At 43.8% G+C, this 16012-nt stretch overlaps 1 protein-coding gene across 8 annotated transcripts in view; it reads right to left on the bottom strand.

Moving 5' to 3' along the window:
* Positions 1 to 5570: 5570 nt before the first annotated feature.
* The window catches only part of CEP112 (centrosomal protein 112), a 274221-nt gene continuing 263779 nt past the window's right edge, over positions 5571 to 16012 (bottom strand). For 6 of the 8 annotated variants that reach the window (XM_014601930.3, XM_019494322.2, XM_019494323.2 and 3 more), the window contains 3 exons: positions 9773 to 9874; positions 7472 to 7536; positions 5571 to 6008 (listed from right to left, as the gene is read on the bottom strand). In XM_014601930.3, the coding sequence (XP_014457416.2) occupies positions 6005 to 6008; positions 7472 to 7536; positions 9773 to 9874 (171 nt within the window). In that variant the 3' untranslated portion in view covers positions 5571 to 6004. Of the gene's footprint in view, positions 6009 to 7467; positions 7537 to 9772; positions 9875 to 16012 lie in introns of those variants that run through there. The other 2 variants (XM_059732038.1, XM_059732037.1) reach the window with 1 other exon arrangement.

The raw sequence follows: 16012 nt of genomic DNA on the forward strand, positions 1-16012 counted from the left end.
TTATTTATATTAAGATATGATATGATTTAGAGCAGAATATCTATTCCTGATTAACTTCATATGTGGCCATTCGTTCTGGAACAAGAGTGCTTTATTCCAAACTAACTTGACAATGTCGCAAGCTCTGGAGTAGGACCCATATAAAGAAATGCTATCAATAATGATGGGATTCCCTGGCAGGGTCAGCAATGATTACATGAGATTTACATCTTACATGGCAACTTTTGCTTCTTCAACCATTGAAGCTCAGGTTAAAACTCTCCAAGCATTTGCAGCTAGGCCAAGCTTTGCCCTCAGTCAATCCCGCTGCAAGGCTGTTTGGCATCCTCTGGATATACATCCCAAAGGTAGTGAAGGAATTGGTGCAAGTATCTCTGGAGCAAAGTCCTTGAGATCATTATATATATTTTTAAAAAAACCTCTTGAATGCAATAATCCCTGCTGATTTCCTTGCAATGATATCTGGTGTACACCGCTGAGGCCCTTGGGGGACACGTGCAGAGACCCGCAGTATAGCCACTACATGGAGAAGCTGATTTTAAGTACTAGAGCACACCCTGCTGCAGCCCTGTGCATTTTACATGACATTCTGCTGTTCGGAGGATTTACCGCCTGTTAAACTAGCGGCAGCGACGAATATTGTTGCTTTACAAAAAATTAAGGATTACTTCGACAGTAATCCACTTCCTCCCAACTAGTCTTCTTTCCTTATAGAAGAACAATGAAATTGCTCTTATTAAATGAGTCTTCTTCAGAATATTAGTTTTGATCCCCACTAGATTGCTGTATGACAATATTTTCTGTTAAATAATATTCTGCGCGACCTCAGAAGAGCCCTCTGAATGATGGCTTTCTTACAGAATTAGAAATCCTCTGCAAGGAGTTGTGCTTCTGCAGGAAGAAGTGTTGGGATCTCAGTGCCATCACTTCCACCTTAAAACCGTACTATCAGCATTTTGCCGTGCCCCAGACGCAGATAAGATCCATGGGACGCTTCTGATCGTGTAGTGATGGGAATGAAAGGAAGAGAGGAAGAAAAGGAAGCTGAACATCGTTAAGGATGGAACTAGCTCTAGATGAACCAATTGGGAGAAATCCTGGCTTGACTGAAATCTGTGGCAAAACTCTCACTGAGTTCGTTGTGGCTAGACTGTCACCTACGGCGCTTTATCTCAAAGCCTCTATAGAGGCTGCAGAATGAGGTCGATAACGTCCTTTTGAAAGGAAGGCGACATGTGGGTGTCCTTGAGATTTTGTATCACTTCAGTGGGGGAAGGATCTGGCCGCCAGAAAGTCAATCCGGTAGATGGATGCTAATACACTAGAAGAGTTGCAGCTTTAACTTACCTGCCATAGGAGGGACGTCCCTATCCAGCCCCTTCATTTGTTCCACGACTACGGACACAGCCACATTGGCTTGTGCTTAGCCCCATCCAACACCACAAATGTCCAAGGTAGATTTTGATAAAGAGTGACATTTTACATGCACGTGTTTCTCTCCCAGTAAGCTCTGGGTTTCTAAAGCACATGGAAAGACGTGAGCCAGCCTTAGGCAGGGGTCCTTTTCAGTAAGCGATAGTGCTTGGGGTTAGGATTTTCAAAGGAGCTTACAGAGTCAGCGACCTAAATCCTATTCAGCCAAGGTGGGTTGGACATTTAACTTCTGCAAGCTCCTTTGAAAACACCAGTGCTAATGCTAAACATGTACTGGTCTCTAACAACGCGAGAACCTAGTACTATTAGCAGTACAAAGCTCAATAGCTGGTGGGATGCAGAGAGGTGGGGCAGCAACCCACCTGCACCATGAGTGTGAAACCTGAAGCTTTACCAACAAAGATCTCAGGCCTGATGGTGATTTAGTCTACACTTGCAGCAGCGTAGTCCTCCTGTCTACAACCACTTCTGTTTTACAAGCCAGCTCCAAACCTCCGATACACAGTACTGGCAGAGGTCTCATCAGAAATGGCAGGTAACAGAAACAAAGGGTCTGTGCAATGGCTTCCTAACTGCCTGCCCCTTGATTGTTAGCATCTCGTTGCTTATTTGAAGATTTGAGTTTAAGAATATGTCAATGAAAATTCATGTTCCCTTGTTGCAAACCAAAGAATTACAAGAAAAATCGGGGAAAAAAACCTCTTCCTTTTCTCACACTTTGGCAGGGCTCCCTTACAAAAAAATGCCCTCAACAGGGTTCAAGAGAAATGGGGGGAGAGGCAATATGCACAACGTGTAAAGCAGGTGCACAAATCTTGCACTCTTCTATATTAAGATGGCTGACTACAAACCAAGGGAGCGCTCATGTCATGGAAACAATAAATATGGACATTTTTGGGCCGGGTGACCTGGCTTATTTACATCTTTGCAGATCTGAAGACGCCATGCGAGATGGTTGCATAATTGCTTTTTAAGAGTTGGACCTGACGAGCTGTTACTGAAGTGACTGCTCTCTCTCACGTAGGATGGTGTTTGAGGGACTGGGCCTTTACACAGTTCTTTCTGTGCTCATCATCCATAAAACTAAATGGAGGAAGAAAAAGTTTCACCCAATTATCTATCCCCTCTTCCTGGTCTGAACTGACCAAATGTGTGGCTAACCCTGGGCTGTATCAAAGCAGCCGCCAGCACAAAAGCACACCTGATTTTAAGTTGGCTTTAGCTGGCAGACTTAAAATTGATCATGCATTTTAGTTTCAGTAACTTGCAATTTCTGTGCTCTTTGATAACGCACTTTAAAGAGCAAAACTTCTTTAATGACAAAGGCTTAAAAGAAACGACCTCTCTGAACAAAATATCAAAGCTGAGAAAAGACAGCTCTTTAGAAAAGTAGGAATTAAAATGACCTTGTGTTCTGAAACTTTTTCATACAATATTTGATGTCTTACCTTCTCTTTCTACCCTCTGGGAATGCATCCTCATGCAATTCAGTACAGGCTGCTGCCTTCAATAAACTGCGATTTAGGAGGGACTTTTGCTGCGTTCAGATAATTTGAAAAAAAGTACATCCTTATTAAGGCTGCTTATCATTGGGGCCGTGTTTATTTTTCAAAGAAATCGGTATAACTTTTAACACTGTGGGGAATGCAAGTGATCACAAATATTTTCTTCCGGTCACAGTAAAGTCTTCTCTGTTAGGAGCAAAACCATTTCTCAATTTGAAACAGCATGAAACATTGAAGCTGTTTGTATAAGAGGTATGGGCAAGTAATGTAAGAGCATCCGCTATGCTGGAAAAAAAACCACCCTGACAATTAAAGCACTGTTGTAGAACAAAGCAAAGGGTTGGATGGAGGATGGGGGCTGTATCCCTTTTCTTCCAACCCTAAGAGAAATAAACATATTTGTTACATGTAACACAAGAACTGTGAGCAGCAGCGAACCAGAGTTTCACCTTGATAAAGGCAACCCTCCTCTTCAGTGGGGAAGGATTTTATGACTCTGATTTCTGTGATTTTATACAGAATTGAACATCATCTTTTATAGCACGGAATAAAGAGGAAAATAACGATCCATAAACCTGTACCAGCAAAGCAGCTCGTTTTATGGCGGGCAGCAAAATCAGCCACTACCAGCTAAGAGCTCTTTTGCTAGCAGGAGGACCTGAAGGTACGGAGCTTGGACTAGCTAGTCCGTGGCACGAGTTCATTTGTATCTGGTAATTAACACTCGGTGTCTAACCAGTTATTGGGAAGGTACGAGCCTCGACGTTTATTTTAATGCAAGAAATAAAATACTGTTGTTCATCTCCTTGTAAACTCGGTCCCTGGTTCGTCTTCCCTTCCCCCTGCAAGACTTCCTACCACCTATTCAGTCGCACAACGCTCAAGTTGACCGAGATTTGCTCTTCTGCCCTCTTCTCAAACCGTTTTCCGAGATCATCCCTGATCTTAGCGGCCCATTCCTAACAAACATAATCAAACTCGGACCCACGTTAAGTGAGCCTGCTCAGGGATCCCTGCGCCGAAAAGATGATCTGTGTTAGTTCGCGAATGTTCCCGCGAACATTTGGGGAGTCCTGCAATCACTTGGATACCTACCGCCAGCCAGTCACCACAAACACCTCCTCTCTGTGCGTGCAAGGAGGGGTGTCACCCTCACAAACGCTGCCATTTCAGACACTTTTCGATCTACAAAAGATAATTCACTCAACTCACCGCCTGCAAGTACGTGAGCTCTCGAATCTTCTGAAGAGTTGAACCGCTGCTGCGGTGCGCCTCTCTGAGCACGGAGCCTTTTCCTTTTATTAGTCACGATGAATTTATTGTATCTTGGCAAATTCCTCCTCGTGAAACATATTCTTGCCCTGGGCAGGGCTTTGAAGCACCTGCTGCATCACTTCCTGCCTATCCGGGAGACATGATGAGTCCTCATTCATAATTAACAGGATCATTTGTGGATTCACGGAAGGGAAAACCTGCACAGGCCAGGACCAGCCTCACAATAAGCAAACAGCAAAGGGAAGTGGGGAATCTACACAAAGTTTCCACGGGTCTAAAATACTGGAGCAGTCTGCCATCGGGGGACTCGGCGTAGCACCCGGTGCCCCAAGTGGCAGGCGGCATTGCTGCTGCTTCACACGTAGCAGTCTTCACCTTCACGCCCCTGTACAAATGCCAATACACTTATTCTTTTATTAGACCAACCCAAATGGTTGGAGAATAGTTATTAAGCAAGCTTTCGGGTTCAAAAACCCTTCGTCAGGCTAAGGAAGCTGCAGCAGTTGGTGTGTGCTCTTCCTGGATGGAATGAAAAGTAAAGAAGCCTGTCTGCCTATATCCTTAGACCAACACGGCTACAACCTAAACCCCGCAATACACTTATTCCACTGCTGTGGGCAAGGTGTAGACAGACAGGAAGGGGTTTGATTTTTGTGGCCCTGGTGTCATACAGCGTCACGGCTGGAATTAAAACAGGAATTCTCCCTCCCATCCCAGACTGTGAATTGTGGTTTTTAAGACCAAAGGCTATTCTGAGGAAGAACATGGAGTGTTTCGTCCTGGAGGCATTCCTAAATTCCAGGATTCAAAACACAGTAACAGGCATCTGCCAATAACGCACCTACCGGATAATAAGAGCCAAAATTTGCAAGGCAGCGAGGCCCTCCAATCTGATGTTGCATGCCTTCTCTTTCCATTGTTTCAATACTTCCCATCCTGCAAACTCTTAAGCACTCACTTGGCTTCAAGCCCCTACGAAGCACCGAGGAGTTCGGTGGGACTATTCAGATACCTTAAGTTAAGCATGGGTACACATTTAAAGAATCAGGATCCCTACATGCTTCGGAGCTTTTCAAAATACACCGCATACCAACAGGTATAATATTGCATTTTAACAAGAAATGAAGATCCTCCCCCCACTTTCCTACAGCTGCCTGGTGGAAGTGCTCTCACCAACTGCCCTTAAGTAACAGCATCCAGCATCTGTGGTGTTTCCATTGTCACAGCACAATTTTTCCTCAGATGCAGCTTGAAGTATTTTCCAAACAAAAGAAAATGCAAAATCCCATTAAACAGCACGGCTATTTAAGCAAATGAAATGTTCAGGGAACACAAACAATGTCAAAACAAAAAGAGTACAAAAGAATATTTTAATATTATGTAAACACATGACCAGAAAACAATGTGAAATATGTTAAAATATTTGGGGCAACAATAATAATTGGAACGTGATTTCTTCATGTGTAAAAGTGAATAAAAATGACATTCGGAAGTAATAAAACACATATTCGCAGAGGGATTTTAGTTTTTTCAGTAAGTATAGTCAGCACTCACACAAACACACGCAATATATCAAAAGTTTAAATTTGTAATAATGATAAAAAAAATTCAAGTAAGATACAACTCAAAAATGCTGGCATGAACAATGGATGGGCTTTCATGAACTTAATTGCATTTTCTGTGCTAACAAAACAGCCACTGATCTCACTCTTTAATTTACAAGATCCAAATCTTCAAACCTGCTGAAAGAAGTCCATTTGACACTTGAACAGAGTCATCTGCTCCAGCAATTACCTGAAAATTAAAATGTTCTCATTAGTTATATCTTCTTATCTGTAATGCAGAGGTGTCTAAAGGCTCTTATTAGGACCACTTCCCCATTATGTTGGGCTTTGTATACCTCTATACTCAACTCCTGCAGTGAAGAGCTTGCCAGGTACACCAAGACACTGCACTGCATTAACAACAAAAGGTAACAGAATATCCCAGGGAACCAAGATTAAGAGAAAAGTAATAATGGGTGCGTCTACACATGCATTAATGCGCTTTTCCTAATGCGCATTCAATTTAGTACCTCCAATGTGAGGTCCTAAATTAATATGCATTGCTCTGTGCTAGTGCCCGCTCTGTGTGAATGTAGTCGTGGCCCGACAGGCCTAGCAGTGGCAACACTCGGTCTAACCAAAGCAAAGATAGTAGTAGTTAGTGCAAGTGTCTCTCCGAACTGAGCAGTCAATGTGGTGCAACCTTAAGTCCATCTGCGAGGGTAAGATGATGAAGTTAATGTTTCACACCCACTCATTCTGTGACCTTCCCTCTCTACAGTCCTATCGCATAAACCACATTCAGATGCGATGCTCATCTTTTGTGACTGTTACTGAGCTAAATCTAATGCAATGACTGCGCTTGTCGAATATTAGCCATTTTTTAGCCATCTGCTTCCCTAAGAATGAAGATGGCAACTACCTGGCTCATAGGACACTTGACATCTTTCTGTTTACCTGACAGTGCCTCTTATATTAGCTACAGAATAATCTGAGGGAGACAGTACATTGTATACCTGTACCCGTCCATGTTTTATCAGCAGCTCACAACACTGAAAATGTTAAAAGACTCCTCCAGATAAATATTTTCAAACTAGTTTTATGTCTTACATGATTTGCATTAAAATATCATCTGCTTTTATGCTCACATCCTGTTATGTACAGGTATCCTCATGTGAGATACAGACATATCAACAAGCCCTATAGGGATAAAAAGACTCAGTGGAAGGGTGTTTTTTTTTTTATTCGCTTATCCAAATGACTCATTCGTTTTAAGGCACAGAGAGTCTTTTATTGCTGTTGCAACACTTGCAGCCACTTATTTTGAAGGGCGTAAGTGTTTGAAACAAAGCTAAAGCTCATGAAGATCCGGTACTTTGAAGAGGTGATCTGTAATATTAAAAATTGCATCATCATTCTCTATCTTAAAAGGCAGCGGCATCACCACAGGCCCACAGCTGTGCATCGAGCCACTGTCTCAACACGAACACTGAGGCAAGTCCCAGACTTATAATGCACCTGCAAGTTCTCTAATCTTGCTCTAATAGTACTGACTAAGCACTGGGTAACTTGTCAGAGACGGCTTGTTTACCGAAAATAAGGTTCTTTTTAAACTGCAACCATATTTGAGCATTTTAATTAAGCTGTAAAACTTCAAGAACTGGGGCCCACAGGTGCGAAACGGTACAAACTGATCGGAAGATATTTACCTACCTTCTGGTATGGTAGGAATTCAGTTCTTCCTGTAGGACAGATGCTCTCTTCTGCAGAAAGTTTACCTGCAAAAAAAATATATGAAAATGGTGCACAAAAATCTAATGAATAATGTAGCAGAGATACCACACAGACTGATTATACTGTCTGAACCCTTTGTATGCTGGTAAGATAGACTAGCACCAGGATCACAAGCTAGGCTTCAACAATGCTTCACAGGAAGATGCTAGGATGGTTGCCCTGGACTATGTACCCATAGCCTTTCTGATCCCAGGAAGCCAAGATGGATTTTGAACCCCGGACCTGTTCCCGATGATGCAACAGGTGGACGAAGCATGGCACTGAGTCAAACCCTACACCTGGCTCTGATGCTGAGAAAGTCACGTCGCTCATTTGTCTTGGTTTCCTGATCTGAAAAATGCTAATAATAGTATTCACCTGCCCTATGGGTACACACGGTTATTATGGGTGCAATGGTTATTATTCATACTTAACTAGCCATAAAGAGTACAGGGGGCGGGAGAAAGACCATTGTAGCAACGTGCTTTCCATTCGACTGAAGTTTTAGAAAACGTTGCCGGTTTTCCTATTTGTTTCCGTCTAGCAGCGTTGGGTTGCATTACCCGGCCTTGCCTCCTCAGCTCCCCAGAAACGTTCATACTTCTGGCAGGTGCAGGGACTCCGCTGCCCCCCTTGTCTGATGTTTTCAAACAGGAATTTCAACAATTTTCAGACCAGGACACCTGCACTTCAGACAAGAACCTGATTTCCCCAACGGTCTCCAACTACTGCATACTGTTGCAAATGCAGCCAGTAGGCATGCATTTCTGGGTTAACACCCAGTCGAAGAGTGCGGAGTTACTTTTACTCTTTTGAAATGCTGCTGATGCTAACGGGAGCCCTGCAGGTGGATATTCAGTTCCATTTTTTAACTCACTGGCATGCGTAGTATTCTTATATTTGTCCCAGTGAAATGCTTCCTACCAGTTAATCGTAAACTTTTAAAACAATTTTTTACTATCAACTGGCAACGTATTTCCCTGGTAGATTTTTAACTCTTTCTTTTTCCACAAAGACTTAAATCGGACTGTCTATTGTTGCCACTGGGAATTTCTTCATGAAAAAAAGAGTATCTGCAATCTTAACTATTCACTGGTGCCACAGTTGGTGCCTAGGAACATAAAACTCTCGTTTTCAACATCCTTCTGGAAGAACAGGACATAGTGTGCAGAAAGAGTCACAGTGTTGCTAAGTACAGAGCCAATACAACCTGCCCAGGGCAACCTGTATGTCCAAGGATCACATTAGCTCCTTTAACAATAGCATCATCCTAGGACCCAATGTTCAGGTGACGGCTTATGATCCTCACACCCATTTCAGTTGCTATTTCCCAAGAGAAACCCCCTTTCCTTTAAGGCTGACCAACATTAGTTGTTCTTAAATGTAGGAACTAACATTTGGCTGCACTGAACCATGTTTTCATTGCACCCAGCTCACCACAGCCCAGATCACTCTGTATCAGGGACCTGTCCTCTTTAATATTTAACTCTCTCCAATATCCTTGTGCTGTTGTAGATTTTTTTGTAATGAATTTATGTTGGGTTTTTTTTCAGGGCCCTGATAAATAAGATTACATAATGGCCCAGCAGAAAGACATGATTGAACTTGAACATGATTCCCTCTTTACAATGATATTTTAATGCCACAGTTAAGCAGCCTGCAATTTATTTCATATGTAACACATTGAATTGGGGTAATTTTTGTTCCTTATTAAAACATACTGCGGTACCAAGTCAGGGACCTTACAGAAATAGAAATATTTTACATTAAAATTATTACATTTAACAACGAATGCAGCAGGTTTGTGGGATGGTTCGTTGTCTGGGTTGCGAAGGAAACAAAAGGGTCCTTTCCAATGCATGCTGAAACGGTTCTCCCTAGAGAAACTGTGCTAATAGATGGTAGCTAGTTGTACCCTCCCTTGAAGAGGTCATTCCTGAAAGGCTGAAACATCATCACTGACTTTATTTCCTGCTTTCTGCAGATCTTTAAGGCACATGTCTTGGATCAAGAGAGATGACACTTTGCCTAGCAAGGAGGAGTTGAGGGAGGGAACCCTCCTCCTGGCCACTGGAAGATGGGCGAGTGTGACAAGGACTGAAATCTTGTCACAGTTTATTCCTGATGTCAATTCAATATGTGTTGTACAGCCAAATATAATCCAGTCATAACTTCCTTTTAAAGAGAGACATGTTTTATCTGGATCCTAAAATGGGAGCTAACTAGATGCTGAGATTTTACCTGAGATTTTAAAGACGCAATGGTATCTTCGAGTTCCTGTCTCAAAGACACTGGCATTAGACCTTTGAGTTTGGTTTCATATTCTTGTCGAATATAGGTCATCTGAAATGGAACAGAGAGAAACGTAAATGATAAGTGACAAATCTTGGAGGCGGGATTGCATCTTTACAGGTAGTTTCTTCTCAGAGTAATCTCTCCTGATTTGGACATCAGGACAGGACTGATTTGGGTGGAAGAAAATGGGGGCACAGAGCAGAGAACAGAATCGGTACGAGTGGACAGAGCTGCAACAACCAAGATCCAGCCACCAATATCGCCACTGAAATGGTGTCTCCTTTTTGGGTCAAGTGGTAGGCAATGCCTTTCTGCTCCTATCATTGCCCTTTATATTGGCTGCAGGCTTAAGAAGCAAGAACCTCCTGCCCTGTGCTCTCATGTCATTTAGTAATGACAGCAGCACCGAGAACCATCTCTAAATGTGTTTTACTGGAGGCATGGAAAAGAGAAAAATGTTAGCAAACATTTGTAAAAGAGCAAAGGAGAATCAGGAAGGCCAAGAGGAGGAAGGGGCAATGAGGTTACCACCTACTAATCTGCTCTGGTGGCTTTGGTGGAGCTAGGTCAAGCAAGGAAGTGCTGTTTGCATCGTAGTCCTCACACACAAGTGAAATAACTCAATGTCTTTTTTTTTTTTTAATGCTTTGAAGTGGAGAAGTTTTGTAAGGAGGATTTTTTTTCCACGGATGTGACTATTCTTTATTTGCATCTGGTCTTTTCTTAGACTTCATTCCAGTGCTATTGATGCCCTCCAGCTGAGTGATGCAGTCAGAAGAGTTTAATGACTTGTCAATACCCATCTAGGTATTTTGAGGAGCTTGCCTTGGAGATATTATTATATGCAAAATTTGCAAGTTGTTCCTTGCCCTTCATAGCACATTTTTCAGTCACATTCACTGAACCGTAGTTTAAGTAGCTCATCTACTTTTCTAACTAAGCTCTAAAAGTACTAACAGGAGGAGAAGCAAAGTATTTTGGAAAGATAATTTTACAGCAATTTCTAGGCACATTATCTGACACCCTAACAGATTCCACATGATATTGCCTTCTGCTTGACCTTTCTCTTTTCATTACAATGAGTTCAAGACCTAGATGAGGATTCAAACACTTACAATTTTTTTTAAATGTGTGGACTTGGAATGGGTATCTTCAAAAGACCAATGTGCGATTTCCTTACATAAGAATGAGGATATCTAACAGGGAAGTATACTATCTTAGCACCTCTTTGTTATATATGCATACAAATATCAATGGGAATTTTTGTCTCCATCCTGACAATGGAGGAAACCATGAAGTGATTTTGTCTGCACATAAATGATCAATGGTCATTTACACATGGATTCAGTATTTACTTAAGTCAAGGAAGGACTTCTTTTGCCTTCAGTGGGCACTGAGTAAAAATCTTTAAATGACAAAAGATTCAAAAGGAAATCACGGAGAGTCAAACATCCTTTTGTAAGGCCAGCATGGCTAAGGCAGGACAGATCCTGAAGCCAGCAGCACACAATGGAGTGATGCAGCAAGCGTCAGGCCCAGCTGCCGTCATTCCCTAGCCCAAATGAGCAAGTACAGCTGGGTTGGCCAGGGATAACTCTGACACAGGTCCAGAGTGGGGCTTGAACTCCCATCTCAGGAGTCATAATAGTGACATAGACTCATAGAAAATTAGGACCTCAGGAGGTCACATCTAGTCCAACCCCCTGCTCAAAGCAGGACAAGCCCCGACTACATCATCCCAACTGAGGCTTTGTCTAGCCGGGTTTTGAAAACCTCCAAGGATGGAGCTACCACCACCTCTCGGGGTAACCTCCTCCAGTGCTTTACTACCCTCCTAGTGAGAAAAGTTTTCCTAATATCCAACCTAAACTTCCCTTAGTGCAGCTTGTGCCCATTGCTCCTTGTTCTGGCACCTGCCACCACTGAGAACAGTCCAGCTCCATCCTCTTTGCAACCCTCCACTTCAGGAACCTGAAGGCTGCTATTAAATCCCCCGTCAGTCTCCTCTTCTCTAGACTAAATAACCCTAGGTCCCTCAGTATTTCCTCATAAGTCATGTCTCCCAGCCCACCTCAGCATTTTTGTCACCCTCTGCTGAACTCTCTCCAACTTCTCCACATCCTCTCTGTAGTGGGGGCCCAAACCTGCACACAGGACTCCAGATGTGGCCTCCCCAGTGCTGAATAGAGGGGAGTAATCATTTCCCTTGACCTGCTGCCAATGCTTCTACCAACGCAGCCCGGGATGCCGGTAGCCTTCTTGGCAACAGGAGCACACTGCTGGCTCATATTCAGCTTATTGTCCACTGTGGCCCCCAGGTCCTTTTCTGCAGAGCTGCTGCCCAGCCAGTCACCCCCAGCCTGCACCGGTGCATGGGATTGTTCCCTCCTAAGTGCAGGACTTTGCACTTGTCCTTGTTGAACCTCATGAGATTCCCTTTAGCCCAATCCTCCAATTTGCCTAGGTCGCTCTGAATCCTAGCCCTGCCCTCCAGCATATCCACTCCTTCTCCCAGTTTGGTGTGATCTGCACATTTGCTGAGGGTGCACTCTGCCACCTTCCAGCTCGTTGAACAAAACTGGCCCCTGGGGCCCTCCTCTTGATACTGGCTGCCAATTAGACATTGAGCCCTTGATGACTACTCTCTGAGCCCGATGCTCCAGCCAGTTTTCTATCCACCTTACAGTTCATTCATCCAACCTGTACTTCCTTAGCTTGCCTGCAAGAATGCTGTGGGAGACGGTATCAAAAGCCTCGCTAAAAAGCAAGGTGCACCACAGCCACCAGTCTCCCCACATCCACAGATCCAGTCATCTCATCATAGAGGCAATCAGGTTGGTCAGGCATGACTTGTCCATGGTGAATCCATGCTGACTGTTCCTAATCACCTTCTTCTCCTCCAAGTGCTTAGGAATGGCTTCCTTGAGGATCTGCTCCATGATTTTTCCAGGGACTGAGGTGAGACTGACTGGTCTGGAGTTCCCTGGATCCTCCTTCTTCCCTTTCTTAAATATGAGCACTATGTTTGCCCTTTTCCAATCATCCAGGACCTCTCCTATTGCCATGAATTTTCAAAGATGATGGCCAATGGCTCTGAAGTCACATCAGGCAACTCCCTCAGCACCCTTGGGTGCATCCCATCTGGCCCCATGGACTTGTATACGTCCAGCTTTTCTAAATAGTCCCTAACCTGTTCTTTTGCCTGGTGGCTGCTCACCTCCTCCCCAAACTGTGCTGCCAGATGCAGTAGTCTGGGAGCTGACCTTGCCTGTGAAGACTGAGGCAAAAAAGGCACTGAGTACTTCAGCCTTTTCTGCATCCTCTGTCACAAGGTTGTCTCCGCCATTCAGTAAGGGACCCACTCTTTCCCTGATCCTCCTCTTGCTACCGACATGCTTGTAGAAACCCTTCTTGTTACCCTTCACGTCCCTTGCTAGCTGCAACTCCAATTGCACTTTGGCCTTCCTGACTTCATCCCTGCATGCCTAAGCAATGCTCCTATACTCCTCCCTGGTTACTTGTCCAAGTTTCCACTTCTTATAAGTTGCTTTTTTGTGATTTGGTTTACTGAAGAGTTCCCTGATAAACCAAGCTGGTTTTCTGCCACACTTGCTAGCTGTCCTGTATATTGGGATGGTTTATTCCTGCTCTCTCAGTAAAGCCTCCTTAAAGTATAGCCAGCTCTCCTGGACTCTTCTCCTCATTCTGGCTTCCCAGGGGATCCTGCTGCCTTTCTGAAGTCCAGGCTCCTTACTTTGCTGCTCTCCATCTTCCTTTCCTCAGGATCCTGATCTCAATCCTTTCGTTGTTATTGCTGCCCAAGTTGCCATCCACTACTACATCCCCCACCAATTCTTCTCTGTTTGTAAGCAGCAGGTCAAGAAGAGCACGGCCCCTATTTGGCCGTTCCAGCACTTGCACCAGGACATTGTCCCCAACACTCTCCAAAAACTTCCTGGATTGCCTGTGCATGGCTGTATTGCCCTCCCAGCAGATGTCAGGGGGAGTGAAGTCCTCCATGAGAACCAGGGCCCATGACTGGGAAACTTCTGCTAGCTGTTTGAAGAAGTCTCATCCACCACTTCCTCCTTGTCTGGTGGTCTATAGCAGACCCCGACCACAACATCACCCTTGTTTGCTCACCCCTCCGACCCTAACCCAGAGACTCTCAACAGGCCTCTCTCCAGTTTCATACTGGAGCTCTGAGCACTCATATGACTCTTTGACATACCCGTAACTGCTCTGCCACCACGCTCCTCACGAGCTAAGATAAAGGGTGAAAGTTTCATTCTAAACTTTCAAAAGAAAATTTAAAGATTAGGGGCCAAGCCACAGGAGTTTGAAACTACCATGTCTGCTGTTTCTGTCATATCCATGCACTGCTCCAATGACATCTTTGGTACCTCCCAAGAATGCCCACAGCTATGTTACAGGGCCTAATTTATAGCCATGTTGGGACTGATTTATAGGCAGTAAGGAAAAAGAACATCAACAGCTGCAGGAATAATTTACTTATTCCCCCCCTTTTTTTTTTTCAACTTTCCTCTACTCTTAACATTAATATTTTAACTAACTGCCAACCTAAAACGGACAAAGGGCATTTCTAAAGGCCTAGTTGTAAGCAAAGGGTGTTGCCACACAAAAAATTCATGCGACTTGGGCCTCTCAGGCCTGTGTTGCCCTGGTACGTTGTTTGTGTAATAATCATGAGTCCCTGGGGAGTTTGGGTGACGGTTGTTTTATCAAATTCCTCTGGAACACTAGCACTCCAAGAGCGTGCAACTAGTCGGAGGATTAGAGCTGCGATTGTAGCTGTAGGGAGAAAAGTTTCTGGCAGATATAACAATGACTCCCAGATGAAGACAAGGACTAAGCACAGAGCTCTGATCTGGGATGCTATTTCCAAACACACCCCGGTGGTCCCTTGCCATTAAAACAATTACACTGCACAAGAGGCTACCTTGTACATACCACAAGCAACCTATTTAAGGCCTCCTCCTATACAACCTCAGTGCTTTATGCACTTTGATGCTACTGGGAGGAGGCCATAACAGTAGATGCGGAGGCTGACTTGTAATCATCTCTGAGAACAGAAATGGAGCATCATGACCAAGGAATTTCAAAACACCCGGATAACGTATCTGTGTAAACATAACAATTCATTTCTTAAAAGCCGCTGTTATGCTCATGTAACTGGATGATTGTTCCTTCTGATTCATGTGGATATGCAAAGCTCGATCCTACTTAAATGGGGAAAATAGCAGTAGAAAGAAGCAGTGATAACTTAACTGCCATCCTAAAAAATGCTTTGCCAACAGTAGATCCATTTGCTTTAAAGTACTTATAAGTCCAGAGCCTTCAAAAATTAATTCAGCGCTGACAATTTAAAGGACTTCTGGCTGATATGCCAATTGTCTGGAAATATGCTTTTTGGATAGGCGATTAGGTGTCAGGTTGGGACCACGGTGGAGGAAGGATGGCCGGGGGGTGAAGGTGCTGGCCTGTAACCTGGAAGAAAAGATCCCTGCCCTGCCCCTGATATCCCAAGTGACTTTGAGCAGGTTGCTACACCTCCCTCTGTGCAACCCCTGGAGGAAATATGCTCACTGCAGATCCCAAAAGACTATCTGGACCATAGGCACCCAGCACCATCAGCACCCAGATTACGTTGATATGATGAAGGTGAAATGAGTCAAGGTAAGACCATGTATGTCTATTGTGAATTCGAACACATTGCGTGATCCAATTGAACAGCAAACTCATCTTTATGAATGACTGATCCTACTAAATGGGGGTTGCTGTTACTCTAGTGCTCTCTCATATAGAGGGGGCATAATAGGCAGCTACATAAAGTTGGCTGGCTAGCAATGTATTTTGCACTGCTGCAGTGCCAAACATCAAATTAAGTCGTTTCCTACAAACTGGATTTACTTCTTCACACACCTAAGCAGATAACCATGAAAGGTAATGAATCAAAGATGGGAAAGGTTGAGTGGAACAGTTTAAAAAATGGAAAAGGAAGAATTGAGATGAGGCAAACTGCAGTGCTCATTCCCAGTGCAGTGATTAGAAAAACAGACCTAAGAGATTTAGAACGTGTCCCTGGTTGAAGCCAAGGGAAGCGAACACAACTGAGAGACTAAACAAAATATCCAAATATTATTGCACTCCAAAATGAAGAATCAC

This window comes from Alligator mississippiensis, chromosome 8 (assembly GCF_030867095.1).
Source record: "Alligator mississippiensis isolate rAllMis1 chromosome 8, rAllMis1, whole genome shotgun sequence".
Taxonomy (NCBI): Eukaryota; Metazoa; Chordata; order Crocodylia; family Alligatoridae; genus Alligator; species Alligator mississippiensis.